A 17,002-nucleotide genomic window follows, 5' to 3' on the forward strand; every position below is an offset into this window, starting at 1 on the left:
CACATGTAAAGAAATGACACGGACCTATTCCGAGAGTTTCTCCATAGTTAATATTCACTGTGCAGGAAGAACGCAGCCGAAATCCAGCCTGAGCCGCCCGTTGCCTTGGGGGAGTACAGCAGCGACGTGCCTGTAGCTGTGCTGCTCAGCACTCATCTGGTGCACTGTCCTGACCCCAGCGCTGATCTGAATGTTAATAGCGCATAAATATGATAACACAGTCTTTTAAGGAATGTTCCTAAGGTGTCATTTAAGAAAATTGAAAAAGCTCCGAGATGAAAAATTAGTTCCCTGCTGTGCCACTCTTTGCACTATTACCGAGTGGCCAAATTTGGGTACCTTTTGGAAGGCTTCTGCTTTTTCGCATCCATGCCTGTTGGTAGGTTCCTCCCACGTGAAGGTTGCGTAATCTGGCACGGAGTTGGGAGTTGCTGCTCGCACACGGTGAGCTGCTGCTTTGCTGAAGCTCTTGGTTCTCTGGCCTGTAACCAAACAAGGGCTATTTAGCACCTTGCCAGTGACTTTCCTGTTTGGGAAACAGAATTAATGTGAGCTTTACGGGAGCTTTTCTCAGCAAAACCTGTTTTTGTGCATGCTTGTTGTGAAGCAGCATCCATTACTGAAGGCTTACCTCCGCTTCCTTTTAAAACTGACACTGTGCTAATATTCCCCTTGTGCTTTGGGAGCTGCCCGGGGTGCCGAGGTGCAATAGGCTGAGAATAGACTCCAGCTCCCTGCTTCATTCTCACCACTACATTTCTTGTGTGACTGCAGACTTCCTTGCATGCCAAGGGAAGCCATGGACTGGTGCTGTCTGGAGCCTCCTTCCAGAACAGGCACTTTGAGGTGGCATCCACAGCTGTAACTCTTGGGGGAAAGAGGAAATGTGGCTTTCTTGAAAAGAAATGCTGTAGGACCAAAGAGCCCCTCCCTTACCTGGCTTGTTGTGCCGCAGCAGAACTGGTCTTCATGCTGAACACATGCGCTCCAAGCAGAGCTGCAGCACGAGGCCAGCACTGTCATTTAGCTAGGCTGACATCTGGTGGAAGCCTTCCTGGTGCATTAAGTCCCACAAACAGGCTAATGGCGCTATGATGCTGGTGTGGGCTGGGAAACCTCTTTGTGCTTCTGGTGCGGAGAATGGAAGTGTGGGTGCTGCAGGGATTTGCACCTGTGCACACAGCTCCTGTCTGTGTGGAGATGGGCATGGTGGTTGTTCATGATCTTCAGCATGTTGGGAGTCATGGGACTATCAGCTGCTGCTTTTTTGGTCTTCTTGCTGTGCAAATATGGCAGAGGAGGCTAGTACAGGTGTGGCTGGACTGTCACATGGGTTCTTTTGCTGCTTGTACCAATGGAGAGGCTGTGCAACCCCTACATTTCAGTGCTTTGCAATAGCTATAGGAGACTCCTTACACTCACATCTATAACAAGCCAGGATGTTACTGTCTCTTCAAACACCAGATATCAGATAGGTAAACATTGCTGAAATTTGTGCATCGTGCTCCATCACCTCCCCTTTATGGTCTGGAATCTGAACTGTTATACCTGGAATTTGTTTGCAGCTCTTCTCTCTTGGTAATATGGGCGGCCATCCTTAGTAGACATACAATTAGGCGAGGTGTCAAGGTGAGAATTAAGCATGTGACAGACTTGAATCTGAGCACTACATCTTCATGCCTGGCCATGAAGCACTGCTTAGCAGCCCTGCACTGATGTATGGCTTCCCCCACCTGCCCCGAGGACAGAACGCCAAGCACCCATTTGTCACTTACTCAATCACCAGCATTAAGCACAGCACTGCTCCTTGGTTTGGTTAGAAGACAATTTAAAGGTTACCTGAAGCAGAAATCCCTTTGCAAATGACCTTTTTTTTTGTTGTTTTTTGGTAGAGGAACTGCTGCAGGGTGGGAGATGCTGTTATGCTGTTCCTCAATTACTCTCTGATCTTAGGTGAAGCGCTGAGATTAATAAGGGACGTTTTTGTTGTGTAGCTAGAATAACGTGGCTGCATATCTCCACTGTAATATGTGCTCTGCTGATTCTGGTTGCTTCCAGATAGCGTTTGTTTACTGCCAGCACCGTGCTGTACATTCTCACATTTATGAGTTAGTTGCGGTTGGATTTTAATGTCGGGAGCTGCAGGAAGAGCTTGGTTTGGTTTTGTTTCTGAGTCAGATGGCAGGCCTACAAAGGGAATGCTTTGTGGACCGAGACAGTGATTCCGCTTTGCCTCTCTGTATACAAATCCCCTTTCTCTGCTTTAAGCCATTGGAAAAAAAAAAAAAAGTAGTGAGGATAGCTGTGAGATCTGGAAGAGCAAAGATGCGACAGTGACTGCTTGTGCTGCCTTCCAAGCAGAACAGCACTGATGGTGGGAGAACAACGATTCCAAGGGGTGGGGGAAACGTGTAGCTTCTAACACCAGTCCTGGCTGTTTTAATGAAGATTTTAAGTATATTTGCTCTGTGGCTGAATGTGTTATCCGTGATACTGGGCAGAGCAGTAGTATCATAATGCAGAATGACTGATGCGGTCAGTATGACCCTGTTAAATCCAAGGAATCTATCAGCTGCTTCCTCTGCCACCGGCTGCAGAGCCTGTGATTCCCTGGGCCATAGCTGCTTTCCATGCTGAATACCTAAAACTCCCTGTAGTAGTCTGAATATTCAGGATTCACTGTTGTCAGTCCTAATCCCATGCACAGAAGCTGATCGCTGGGATGCGCTCTTCTGCTGTGTCATTAGTTGGCTTCCTCATGGAAGTTTGGACTAGAAACAAGGGCTGGTTTTTTTAATAGGAAGAGTAATTGGTTACTGGAGCAGATTATCCAGAGGTGATGAGCCTTTAACATGTGCTTTATTACTTTAGAGACTAGCTCAAATGGGAGTTGTTAAGTTGTAGGGTGGAACCAGTGGGTAAAATTCGTGGGACTTGAGCAATGGGATTGAGGTGATCCTTGATGGTGTTTAGAACTTGAAGTCACTGGGTCAGCAGCTGAGCCATGAAGATGGTAAATTGATGCAACTCAATTAGTGGGGTGTTTATGCTGCAGCTTTCCATGGGAAGTGCTCATAATACTTTCTGACAAGCTTTTGTACCAAAATTTCAGAACACCAACAAGATGGAAGTAAACCGGAGCTGCTTTGCTTATATCTAATGGGTTTAGATTATACAGCTATTTCTGTGTTAGTACATAGTGTGACTTAATAGGAACGGATCAGCAGTGTGAAATCGGAGCTGCTTAGCCTCTAATGTACACATTGAATGCTTTTCAGAACATTTTACATAGGGCTGCCTGTGGTCAGATCTTGTGAACTGAACACCATTGGTGGAAGCCATCCCTGGGTTCCCTTGTATCTAAAAGGGGACTCTGAGATCATGGAAGCAGACCCGCTGCAGGAGGTATGGAAACGTGAGCAATGGCAGGTTTATGTGTCAGCAGGCACAGGGGGCTGCCAGGAGCACACTGCCTGCATTGGGCTGCGTTGGGTGCAGCAGGCAAAGCCCAGGCCCTGAGTGCTGGAGGGGCTGCAGAACAGCTCCCAGCCCAGCTGCCTGCCAGCTTTGTGCCCAGCCAGCTGGGGAACAGCTCAATAAAAGCAGCGCTCATTTCCACCTTATTTAGAGGTTTGTGTTTTCATTTTGAAGTGTGAAGACCAGCCCAGCATCAAGTCTGCTAGAGCGGTGTGGTGTGGTGGAACAAGCTTCTTTCAGCTGGTTTTGGTTACCATTTGCAATGAGAGCCAGTGACTAGAGTAGGGGAGTGACAAATCTTCAGAAATTCAATAAATTATAATTACTTGACAGGATCCAAAGCTTCCCCCCTGGTTTTATTCAGGTTTTATTCCTGCTGTAGAGTGGACTTTGTGTTTTCAATTCAAGGCTGCCTATGCGAGTGTTTCAAACCAGCCTGGCATCTGCAGAACAATAATTGGCATAGCCTCGCTTTAGTGCTGTGAAATGGGTTTTGCTGTTTTTCGTTGTGTTTTTTTTTTCTCTCCACAGGATAATTATATTGATCGTGGCTTAGAAGTTCAGAAATTGGTTTGTGCTTGCATAAAGCTTACTGAATATAACTCTCAGAGAAGCTCTGTTGTATAGAAAAGCCCTCCTGTGAGACTGTAAGACCACCACTGTCTTATCTGGCACTCCCAACTTGATACAAATTCAGATATGTTCAGCCCACTGCCTGCTTAGGAAGAGGGAAGCTGCCACTGCATCTTGGCCCCTTTCCCTCTTTTTAACAATGGTGCTAATGTGAAACTTGTTGGATCGAACTCGGCGAAATCCAGGTCCCAGCAGGCAAGCCTGGATGCTTATTTGACGTTGGGATTTCATCCCTGACAAATGTTTTATAAAGATTTTACCTTTAATATAATTGATTTTTGGCTTACGATTGACTGCTGGAGAACAGCCTTCTGTGATAGCGAAGCATGGAGCTGCACAGGGAGCACTGCTGTACTGCACCACCCGGTGCCTCCATCTGCCACAGGAGATGCTGGGGTGCCGTCCATCGCCCTTCGTCCTAAAAGGTCGAGGATTGAGGCAGGGAGAGCTGCCTGGGACTTGAGATTCACGGCGAGCTGTGTGGTTGTCAACAGAGCTGTCAGAGAAGAGAAATCTAAACTTAGCCTTTTAAATGCAGTCTCTGGCTGATGAGGAGCAAAAAGCAGCCTAGGTGTAGGAAAGCATCCATTTCTCCAGAAAGGAAGCTGAAGAGTGTTAAAAGATGCAACCTTACGCTGTCAGATGCTCCTGAACTGCTGGAGCCTGCCAGGAAGAATAATGCTTGGGCAAGGAGGTGGAGACTCTGCTTTTAACTTGAATAATCACTTAAAAGTAATACTAAAGGAGCTGACAGCTGTCTTGAAATAAATCATTGTGGTTTTACTTGGAGACCCTGAATGCCTGTTTACCTCTTTGTCTCTTGTTTTTCAGGCTGGACGCAAGGAAAGAAGTGATGCACTGAATTCTGCCATTGATAAGATGACCAAAAAGACCAGAGACTTGCGCAGACAGGTAATTGCTATGTGAGGGTAATACCTGCTGAGACAAACCAATGCACCTTTGCATGTCTTCTGTCTTGGAAGTATTTAGTCTGCTGATTTGGTTCCAATTGGTAGAGAGCTTTCCTGCTTGTGAAGTAGAGTGAATGAAAGCAGTGCCCTGTTCATAAGTGTAAGGTGGAAACGTAACCCCACTAACTGTGTGAGAAAGGTGCTGGATTCTTAGCCATCCTGATGGCAACAGGGACTATAAAAAATGCTAACATGTTATGAGTTTTAAACATAACCAGTTGTGTTTTAATAGTCTGTTGGTTTTCATCTTAGATAACATTTTCTCTTGGAACTGTAAGGTAACGCCAATCTTGTATCTGTTTGGTTCTTTATTTTTACAGCACTATATTCCCTTTTTCAAGTAAATATGGATGTAGATGAAGTTTATTTTGAAGTGTTTATATTCTGGTAGAAAAAAATAAAGAAGTTGGATGGGCATTTTATTTCATCAGCTGAGGGAAAGTGGCAAATTTACTCAGACAAAACCAATATGAGTTGCTAAATCAATATTTGTGGCCAGGCTGGTGACTTGCACTTACATAACTAATCCAGTTTTTAAGGAGATTTAATTTAAATTGGAGCAAAAAGTGTATAGACAAGACTTAGTGCAGAGAAAGCCTTGGTCACACAAAGGAAAAAGGATCAGCGACAAAAGTACTTAAGCTTTACATATTAATACAGCGAAAGGAAAATAGCAGAGGAACGCTCGAGAAAAATACCTCTTTTATTCTTTTATTTTTATTGTAGCTCCGCAAAGCTGTGATGGACCACGTGTCAGACTCCTTTCTGGAAACAAACGTTCCACTTTTAGTGTTGATCGAAGCTGCCAAGAATGGGAACGAGAAAGAAGTTAAGGAATATGCCCAGGTTTTCCGTGAACATGCCAATAAATTGATTGAGGTAAGATGGTGCAAATTAAAATGGAATTAGCGCTCCTTAAATGAAGTCAAGACTAAGCAAAACACACTTTTCAATTCTGTTGAAACAAACAGCAATTTTTTAAAATAAATTTGCTTTTTAATGTTCTTTTAATGAATTTAAATAGAAGGTAATATTTAAATAACTCAAAATGGAAGCTTATCAAAAGGCAGATGCTATTACATAGCCCATGTAGTTCTATTATACTGTTACCTTCACTTGCTTTGTTAACTGGAGGTGGTGGAAGATACAGTGTAAGGCAGACAGCAGCATGGCTTTCCTTCTGTCATCCTTGTCCTGCTACTGAATCCCGGTGGCTTTTTTCTTTTCTGGCAAATCCTGGAGCCTGTGAACACACATACAGAATTTCAGCCATGATAAATCCAATCCCCTTCACCTTTTCCTAATAAAGATCCAAATCTTTATCTTTAATCTAATTTTCAGTGTAAGAAAATTATTTTAAGGGCTTGTTTGCAGGAGCAGGTGGCAGCCAAGGGACACACAGTGCCCACACAAGGAGTTTATTGGCACTGTTAGAGAAGATACCCTGCCACATCTGCCCCTTGCTAGTTGAGCCATCACCCCCTACACCCTCACACTGCGTGTGGCTTCCGAAAAGCAGTGGGAGCTGTAGTCACTGGCGTGCAATAATGGCTTTTACTGACCTGACCTTGTGTGCAAAATGCCAAGCTGCAAATGAATTTTACAGAGCTTCTGTTGAACCAACCAGTCTGCCTTTCAAGAAGGGCTATTCCCATGGAAGTGTGCATTAAATAATATTTCTGGCTGGCATCAAAAGGTTCTGCTAAAATTATATGCTGCTGAAACAACTTTTTGAAAGCTTGTTTATTGCTTTTGCTGTCTAAAACGCAGCTGTAGCTATAAGAGTAGCATGATCTAGATGACTTACAAGCCTCTTCCATGAATATAGATGGATTACTACATATGCCTAGCTTAGAAGGGGAAGAGTACTCCTGGAAAGCGCCTGTCTCCAGGGGACACAGAGCTGCTGTGGAGTCATCTGTGATGTCAAATTCACTGCAACGGAAGGCAGGTTGGGGAGGGCTGTGCTTATGGTGCTGGAACAGAGAGGGGTGTTTGCAAGCTCCCACATCATTCTGCTGGTGGGCAGTTAATCTCCACTGCAGATATCCAGAGAAACAATAAAGTCTGTGTAAGAACAAAAGAGAAGATGTTCCACCTGGTGAGATTAGAAGTGATTGCTTCCACCTGCTTTCAGTGGGAGATAAGTGTGCTGGGGAGTTTATCATAACTACCCTCAGAAATGCTGCTGAACGCCTCGAGACATCAAATGTGACAAAACAGCTGCAGTGCAGAGCAGTGGTGTTGTGTAGTGCTCTGTGATTGACAGACTCCTGTGCCTTAGATGCAGAACAGAACATGCCCTTCCCTTCAGTACTAAGCAGAGAGGAGAAATGTACATCAGAGACCTGTCCTGCAGGACAGAACTTTTGAGGATTCCCATCTGAACTAAGAAGTTTTGCAGCTTGTGTGTAGTGCTCAGTGCACATCTCTGCGCTGTGACCTAGAGGAGCTGGTGCTGCCTTCCTGTGAGTTTAACCATAGGAGGGGACTGTGATTTTGTGTTTACAGGCCCTCCATGTAGCTGCAGAGCTACCCAAGTGTGTGAGTTGGGTGTTTTTGTTTTAACAGTGCTCCCTTCATGGCAGTGGACCACTGCCTTGCTAGTTGTTCTGAAGGAGCCAGATTTAGCCAAAATACGTCTAACCACAGAAATCTGATTTGCCTGCTGGGCCTGTGTAGTCTAGACAAACTGTACCATTAAAGCTGTCTCAGGGGGCTTCCATTTGATTTGTGCTTTCATAGTAAAATACTGGCCCTTTATCCTGCTTGTTGAAAACCAAGAAAGGGTAAAATAGTGAGATTAGATTTGTTTCACTTTAATAATGTATTTCAAAGGTAGCTTTCAAAATCACTCTGCACTAACAGCCCATTAAATAGCCAGTACTCATCCTGGGATTAACTCAGGGATGGAGAAGCCAATCTAAGCACAGCAGAAAAGAAAAGCAGAAGGGACAGCACTTCAGGAGTCAATGTAAGAGAGTTAAAGTTACTCGTGGACTATGCAGGTCTTCCTAATATACTGTTTGTAAAGCATGTGCTTGTGTTCCGGTGGGTTTTATGTTGATGGATAAAGGAACCTTGGCTCTCAAACTCTGCTATTAAGGAAAAATGTGACATTCTTAGAATTAATGTTTCTTCTCAGAGACGAGGCTGTCCTGAAACTCGAGGCTTGTTTTTCAGTGTTGTCACTGTGCTGCCTTCGCTCACCTGGGCTTTGAAGTGTGCTTATGTATGAGCTGCCTGCGTGCTGCTCGCTGCAGTCACTGTAATGGCACTTGGGCTATTCTCTGCAGAGAGAGAGAGCCATAAATGTCAGAGAAGAAACATTTTGCTATTGAATGCTCGAGAAAAATAAAAAATTAGGCTGTTGATTTGTCACCGTACTGTGTAATTTCAATTTAGAAGTTTTCCGAGGCCTTAAGAAATTAGGTATTGAAAAGACAGATGAGGACAGAGTGCAGGTAAAAGCGTGCGGTGGCCGTTTGCTTGCTAAAGGACATTTCTGAAAAGGAGGGTTGGTAGTTACTTAAAAATAGTCATCAATGTTGTGCAGGAGCGGGTCTGGAGCCCCGTGGGGGTCAGATGGTTCTCCTGAGTCCGATTTTATTTTCAAATCTTCCTCTGAGAAGCTCCGATAAGAGCAGGGCGCTGAGAGCTGCCCGTGATATTTCATAAGCATCAGTTTTTTCCCAATTACTTCAATTTATCTGAAAAGACGACGCTGTGCCTTTTTTAATGCGTTGGGTTTTATCTTGCACACCGAGATGACTTTCGCGTCTTCAGTGAAAACCTGCGGACAGATGCAGACTGCAAATTTATTTGCTTGGAAAGCCTCACATTTGGGCACTTAACTCCGTAAGCTATCCATAGCCTCTCTCACTGACATTTTCCCCTTCTGTCGCCCTCGCTGTCTGTCCCTGTGTTCTGAAATAATTCTTCAGACCTCGGTCTAAAAATACCGCTGTCCAGAAGCACACTTGTAACGTTTTTATTGCAGTTTGCCCCGATTTGCTCATACTTACAGCCTGTGTATTCCTAAGGGAGCCAAACAGCTGCAAGGTTTGGGGGTTGTTTTTTGGCTTTTTTTTTCCCCTTCATGTGAGATGGGTAACACTCAGCTTGGGCTAAAATAGTAGCCAGCATTTGGGCACCTCAAGGACCTGACATAGCAAAGGTAAACTTGGTGAAACTTGAAGCTTTGGGGATGGGAATGGGCTGTGGGAGTGGGATTTGCTCGTTCTTTAAATGTTTTTGTCACGTTTGCCATCAGAGGTGCGTGTTATTGCTGCACGACAGATGGATGTTGGGTGCATGGCGCGCTGACAAGCCCAGTCCTTGACACCCAGATCAGACGCTGACTTGAAATGCTCTTCTGAATCTTTGGGTATATTAATCTCTCAAAACTTGGCATTTGCAAGGCTGGAGTCATTATCAGTCATTACCATGGTATCCGAGCACCTCTATTTCCTGTTCAGTGAGCTAACCTACAGGGAGGAAGAAAATCTGCAACCTGAAGTTTGTCATCTTCCTGCTTTTATTTTGAAGATAAGTGTGTTACAGGGGAAATGTCCTTGTGCTGTGGTCTGGAGAGAAGAGGCAGACTTAGTCCAACTCAGGAGTAATTTCCCTTTTTAAGATGCATAGCAAAATATCTCTTCCAGAGAAGCAGCACGTTCTCTGTAATTTGTCTGTGGATAACCTTGGCAGCAATTTAAAACAAACGTCTTCAGCAAAAGCCCAGCATAAGTCTGATGTGCCCTCTAAAATCTGACACTGCTCAAGAACCGGTGAACTTTCCTCGCAGGTTCATTTGATTAGTCAACTAATTCATAAATAAATTAAGTTCTACTCACAGAACACGCTTTCCTTGTACGCGTTCCTAATCAGTAATGTAGGGAAGCCTCAGCAAAAAAAAAAAGTTGTTTCATTTTCCAGCAAAACCACAAGCACAGATTTAATCCAGCATACAGAATGAAAATCAAGAGACCTTTTAATAGGGTGACTTCTGTTCCTGTAAGGTTTCTTTGAGGCCGGTGTTTAATGCTGCACCGTGTTATGTATGGCAGGGTGTGAAGAATGGTGGCAGAGATCAAAAAGCCAACAGGAAGAAAAAATGTGGTAGGAAGAAGGACAAGACTTGAACATAATCCAGATTTCACTACAGATGCACATAGAGCAACTGAACAGGAAAAATAGTGCAGGGGTGAAGTGGTTGAAGATGAGTTTGAATGCTCACATACTGGGATGGGCATTGGAGTTTTTGGCCATGCTCCTATTGAAAAGCACCCAGGTTCGCTGTTGCTCCCTGCTGAGGAGGCGTTTCTGCTGTGCCTTTTCCACAGGGACAGCCTTTATTACTACTTGTGGGATTGTAGGTAGTGTGGGGATTCAGCTCCAAACACTTGGGCCAGGGGTGTAGAAGTTAGAAGGGAGTGAGGTTAGAGTTTGGCAAACTGGGTTTAATTCTGCCATGCAAGAGACAAGCCCACATATCTGTTGTTCCTTCCTAATAACAACAGTGGGGGAAATCCATGGAAGGTCATGAAATGTGGGCTGTTGGACACTGTTATGTACATGCTCTTGATGTAGTGTAGTGAAAAGCAGCGGAGTCCTGGGCTGCTTTCTTTTCCAGATACTTAAGTCTTGATTTTTTACAGCATCTTTAGGTAGCCTTTTTGGGTACAGCATTTATAGATGTGATGTAGATGTTTTAATTCCTAATATATTAACAGCCTTGATGCAACACTGGATTTTCATCATCTCCCTCGTTAGCAGTATTGGGCTATTACTCACACAGAGCCACTGAGGATTGCCTGAAGTCTGTGTAGAGCTCATTCCTCTTGCTGTTTTGTCACCTTCTTCAGGAGCATAATGTACTTAAAATTCCCATTAAACTTGACACGAACAGTTAGCTGAGTCACCACAAACTGGTTTGAACAGCTAGTGATAGGTATCAGGTCAGAAACCTTTGGTCATAACACAGCATGCTGAGCAGAAAGGAAATGTTACAGCAAAGGACGCTTAAGCTCCAGTTCAGTAGAGACTATCTTGGATATTCAGACACTGAATAGCACTATTAGAAACACTTTTATTTTGAAGAAAAACATTTATGTTGCTAAGAGGCATCTAAGATGAGGATTTGCTTTAGAAGTTATTACTTATGATCAGCTCTGCACTGCATACCAGTGGTGATATTTCCATCATGGTAGCTCTGACCGGCTTGTGTAACCGATGTGTTCTGTGCCTGTAACAACATTTTATCACTTTAGCTTGTTTGTCTGAGGAGGGAATGGTTCCCGTGCCAATAGTTGCATCTGCTGCTCCAGCTGCATCTCCGAGGGGCACGGTGCCCATGTCGGACACTGCTGCTCCTTCACCAGCTCTGCTCTCTAGGTCAGGTCAGTAGAAAGGATAATCTACCAGGCTGGGAATAAAGGTACTCCTGTGCTGTTAGCAAATTCCTGCTGGGTGTCTTATGCTGCACACCCCTTCCCCCTCTTTGTTTGCAAAGCCTTCCTGTTGGTGAGAGAAGCCCTCTCCCTTCTGCACTTGCTGCTCAGCAAATGGAGCCTGTTCAGTTTGTCATGATGCAAATCCCACAGCCTGCAAAGTCATCTTTCTTTCTGCAACTTCGACAGCACCAAGTGGGCTGTTGGACAAAGATGTTTTCTTGGGGTATGGAAGGATCTTGCCAGTGTTGAACAGAGCTGTCGTGGGGGAGCAGCAGACAGCTGGGAGAGGCAGTGGTGGACAACTTGTCTGGGTTGAGAGCCAGATGTGATACTGTGTTCCTTATCTGTGTGCTCAGACACAGCCTACAGGGTGGCTGTGGTTTTGAGGTTTCATCCCAAAAGAAAGGTTGTATGGTTTGTTTTATTTAAAGACTTCCACTGTTTTAAGTTAATACACTGGGATTGTGTTGCCCAAGAAGCCATTGCAAGGTACCTGCTGCAGACCTGCAGGCATTTGCAACTATTTAAGTCACATAAAATCACAGAGCAGCTGACAGCAGGACTCCTGGTGACCTGCTGCACAGTCCCTGTGGGCCTGCACCAATGTCCTCTGTCCATCCCTCCCCACTCTGAGGTGGTTAAACCACTCCACACAGTTCCTAATTGGCTGTGCCTCTGCAAAACTGGGACGCTGGTAGCATGATAGAGGGAAGGCAGGGCTCTGCTTCGTAGGGATGGACATTGACGTGCTTGTGATCACCCTGAGTGGCTGCTACATGGGTGAATTAATACATGTAGGGACTTTCTGGGTAATAAAACCCTTTTCTATTTCCAGAGAGAAGTCTGGACTCTAATTGACACCCCACTTCTGAAAGTCCTCAGTCACCACTTACTTCTGGCAGATGGGTTCTCTCTGCAGATGAATGGATTCCTTGGGCTTTGGCCATTGCCAAGTGAATCTGGACCGTTTTCATAATATGGGCGAGGAGGAAATTACATCTGTTGTAGCTGAGTTTTGAGAGGATCTGTCCTCAAGAGGGAAATATTCAGTGACTGCTGCTTGTCCTTTTTTTTTCGTACTCATTTTAAATGGGCAATTTTAGCTGCTAAAGGCAGCAGTTCATGTTCCCAGAGAAACTGTAAGATAAAAAAACAACAAAAAAAGGGGGAATGAAAAGCTGAAATGTTGGAGTTTAACCAGATCTTAAAGTACTAAGAACACTTCTGAGATGTGTAATTTGTGTGCTGCTGGAACTCCTGAACTACCTGGGTATGAGAATGGGGTTTGTCTTATTTTTGCACAGGGGTTTGTGAGTGTCAGTTGAGAGGATGCTGGTTGTTGTCCAACTGCAGCGTTAAGTTCTTCAATAGGAGCACTGAAAACTCTTACCTCTGGAATGCTGTTTTTGCAACCACAGTTTCAAAGCAAGAGTGGTTGGGCTCTTAAACTCAATTAGTGCTTGTTTGTTCCGTACGCAGAGACAACGCTGGCTTGTAACGATGCCATGTGGCAGAGGCGGGCTCTGACGGTTTCAAATAAATTATGTAACAATAAACTCATTACTGAGCCTTCTTTGGATCCCACCGTTGCTGCGTGGTTGCATCCAGCACCCACTTAAGTGTGCTTTGTGTGTTTGGATTGCTGGAGAAGCTGAAAATAGGGCCTGTAGGTAAGGAGGAAGAGCGTGGTGGTGCTTCTTCAATGCAGCCTTCAGAATCCTTGAAAAAAGGAAGGTTGGGTGTGTTAGGGATTATGGCTCCTTTATTCTCTCCTGTGTCTTTTGTCTTTTATTGAAAAAGCAGTTCATTAAGGCTTTACTAGACAGTCCTGTATGAAGTAACCCCACTCCTTAAGCTGGCATGTCCAGTGCTGAGAGGCAGTTTAACAGCTGCAAAGCCATGGCAGTATTTCTTGGTTGCTTGCAGAGGTGCGATGTAAGAAGTTCATGCTGACCCCACGCTGCTGTAGCAGAGGCTGCTGCGGCCTCAGAATTGTTGGAGCCTCAGCTCCTGAGTTGTCATAGGAACAAATTTTTAAGTGAAATGAGTAAATAATGAATTTCAGGTGGAAAAGGTGAGCGCTGCCTAATGTCAGAGAAAGCAATTGTCTGGAACATCCGACAGCACAAACGTGGGCTGGCAAATTGTTGCTAACAGAGGGAAAAATTACTATAAAAATATCAAGACTCTTCCTGATTAAAAATAGTAAATTCTGTAGGAAAATAGCTAGAACTGTGACAGATGGTATCATCTTTCCCTATTCCTTTAATTTGGAACTGCACCTTGTCGCTAATAGTTTGTTTCCAGTTGACTTTGTCAAGCTGGAAGTGAAGACAAAGTGAAGACTTTGCATGGGGATGGTTAACTGGCTCCTCTTCCAAAGGTATCTCAGCCTTCTGCATGGCAGAGGTTCATTAGCTTGGGCTGCAGGAGCAGTGGCAGCATGGCTGTGCCATGAGCATCGTGCTGCTGCTCCACATGCTTGTTGTTGATGAGGGTTGAAGCTCATCCCTCCTCCCTTGCAGGATCCACAAGGCAGGGTCTGGGAGGTGGCTGTGTGCTCTGAAAACTCCCGGTGCCTTGGAGTTGCATCAGGAAAAGATGCTTTTAATTTGGCCTAGCTGTGCTGCAAGCGGCATCTGAGCACGTTGACTTGCTTTGCAGCCTGCCTAGGCCTCCCTGTGTATTTTTAAGTTCTTTCAAGAAATTGGCCATTATGGCTGATTACATTATTTGCAATTTTTTGTCTCCTTTGATGCCTGTGCCAGCAGTGCTTATGTAGAGGGGCTTGATGATATTGAATGGTAAGAATGAACAAATGCAGCGGGAATTCAATTGCTATTTTGCTCTCAAGCACAAGTGTTCTTTCTAAATCAAATCTGACCACTTACTATGTCAGTCAGCTATGTTGTCGGCGAGACGGGAAAACTATTTCATTTCCATTTGATTTGAAGGGAGCTTCTGTTTGCTTGAGGTGCTCTGTTTTATTTGAAAGGTTTAGCGATGTATATGATCTGCAGATGCTCTGCATGCTTTAGAGCAAATTTAGTCACTTTTGATCTTCATCTTAGCTGCTAAACCCTGTGCATTATGTGCACATATCAGGTAACTGGCCAGGAGCTCCTTCTCCTCCCCCTGTCAGGGAACTTGAAGTTGTTTGCCAGGTACCAGGCAGGCGTTAGCAATGAACTGTGCTTTCAGACACTTTGCAGTTCAATTTCCTAATCATCCAGGCACCCAGTTTGTGCCGTGGAGCACTGGCCAGTTAATGACTGTTTGAAGTACGTCATTGTAATGTCATTCACAGTGTGGTTCATAAGCTGACATAGCACTTGTCAATTTGGTATTTTAGGAGGTTTGTGAGTTGTTGCAACAGACTGAGAGTATCTGCACATTAAGCGTTGCTGTGGGGTGGGGGTTGACCCATTGCACTCCAAACTCATCGTGACGTTCCTGCTTTGGATTTGATGCTCAGCACAGTTTGCTGGGAAGTTTGTCTGCTAATCTGGCAGAGAGGCTAATCTGCCAAAACGAATAGCTTGCTCTTGGAATAACGTGCTGAAGTGTTCAGATTTGGAGGCGCAGAAGTAGGATGGGATGTGGCAGCCAGCAACTGGATTGTCTTCAACTGCCAAGGAAGCTCAGTCACGGAAGCACACACGCTTCTTTCATAAAGGTTGGCAGTCCCAGTCGGGCCGTTTCTAAAGAGGAATTGCCATCAGTGAGGTATTCAGAAGAAAAATGACTGTACAAAAATGACTGTGCAAAAAAAGCAAAATTGCACAGCACCGTGGTGGGGACACTCAATTACCAACTTCTTTGCCTCTCTGTATTCAGACAGAGCGAGGATTCTCTGCGCTTGATTCATCACACTTGGCTTGAGAGAGAGCACAACATCTCCAGATAGCGGAGAGGCTGATTCTGCAGTGCCTCAATGTAGCTTTTATCCAGCCTCATCTCAATAGGGCTTTGTGTTCTCACTTCTAGAAGCTGGTGGGGAGGCAGAAATGACGTCGAAATACAGACCGTAAGAAGTATTGGCAAACTGGTATTTCTCAAAAATACGACCTGTGCTTAAAACAACAGCAAAACCTTTATTTGACTTTTAAATCATGACATCTTACTGGCCTTTTATTTTAGAGCCTCTAAACAAAAGCATAATATACTGCAGCTCCCTGCAAGCTGGGGCTTGAAGATGCAGCAGATCTACAGCAAAACAAGGAAAGCTCCTTCCTGGCAGGGTGACACGGAGGGTGTCCTGTTGGTGGCCATGCCATGTGTGATGACAGAACCTCTGCTGAGCTGGGAGCACACTGCACAGCCCTGCAGGGAGCTGAGGCTCACAGCAGCTTCACCTATTGATATGGGGCCTCTTCTCTGCGGAATGTGGCAGGAGAGAAAGTGGAGAAGTTCAGCAGTGATGCTGCAGAAAGCTGGCACAGTTCTGTACGGCGTGTGTTGACGCTGCTTAGTCTTCCTTTCAACTTCGGTTTGTTTTTGTCCAAATATATGCTGCAGCATCTGTTTACTCAGTCGTGCAGTGCTGGGAGCGTATCTCTCCTCCTGACAGCTGACGGCTTTACATCCTTTGTAACTGGATTTGGATGTGGGGGAAGGAAGATGCGTGCCTTGCGATGGGAACATGCCGCGGTCCCAAAATTAATAATGGAATTGATGAAACGCTCCACTCAAGTCTGCTGGCATGTGGTTGATGGTTTGTGGGACAGTAATGTATTCTGTGTGGGAACATCTGCTGTAAAGGGAACAGCTTGGGGAGGGGGAAAGCATATGATACAGCTGCCAGTACTACTTCTGAGTGACTTGCGTACGGATGCACAGGATGGTTTAACTCGAGGGAGGATGGAATTTCCCCCCATTTTGTACAGGAAACTCTATTGTACAAAGCTGGTTTGTGGTGCTGCTGCGCTTCTGCTGGTTTACAGTGGTGCTTTACAGCATCTAACCGGGGTTTTGCAGGTTGCTCTGCCCCTGGAACGACAGAACTCAGTGTTCGTCTCAATTCACTCCATACTATTTTTACAGCTCTGTGTTCAAATGGCTCAGAATAACATACTTGTCACTCACCTGTCAGCTGCAAAATGTAACTTACTTCAGACTTCCTTCCCCTGAGAGTAGCTCCGATATGAGGAATATCTCCAATTACCAAAAAAGTCAGTGCTGTCCCTGTCCTGTGTACTCCTAAAAGGCAGTTGGTACCAGAAGTTCTTCTGCTTCAGAATGGCCTACTTAGGAATGCTGCTGTGCAGCAGGTCAAGGTTTGGGAGTAAAGTGTCATGAGATGCTGTTCCAATTTTCTGGGAGGTGGGGGTGGGTCTTCAGTGTCATCTGTACCTGCATGTGGCTTTATTTGGTGAATTCCAGCACAGACAGAGGGCTGAGTTCTGCCTGTTGGATCCAGCAGCCCTTTACTCAGTGGGAAGTGCATCAGAATCAGAAACATGGTTA

General features: G+C 45.0%; 1 protein-coding gene across 3 annotated transcripts in view; it reads left to right on the forward strand.

Annotated features, from left to right (window-relative positions):
- CTNNA1 (catenin alpha 1) overlaps nucleotides 1-17,002 on the forward strand; it is a 97,187-nt gene that overhangs the window by 54,817 nt on the left and 25,368 nt on the right. For all 3 annotated transcript variants that reach the window (XM_015876000.1, XM_015875999.2, XM_032447360.1), the window contains 2 exons: nucleotides 4,942-5,022; nucleotides 5,808-5,960. In XM_015876000.1, coding sequence (XP_015731486.1) covers nucleotides 4,942-5,022; nucleotides 5,808-5,960 — 234 coding nt within the window. The remainder of the gene's footprint in view (nucleotides 1-4,941; nucleotides 5,023-5,807; nucleotides 5,961-17,002) is intronic.

This window comes from Coturnix japonica, chromosome 13, assembly GCF_001577835.2.
Source record: "Coturnix japonica isolate 7356 chromosome 13, Coturnix japonica 2.1, whole genome shotgun sequence".
NCBI lineage: Eukaryota > Metazoa > Chordata > Aves > Galliformes > Phasianidae > Coturnix > Coturnix japonica.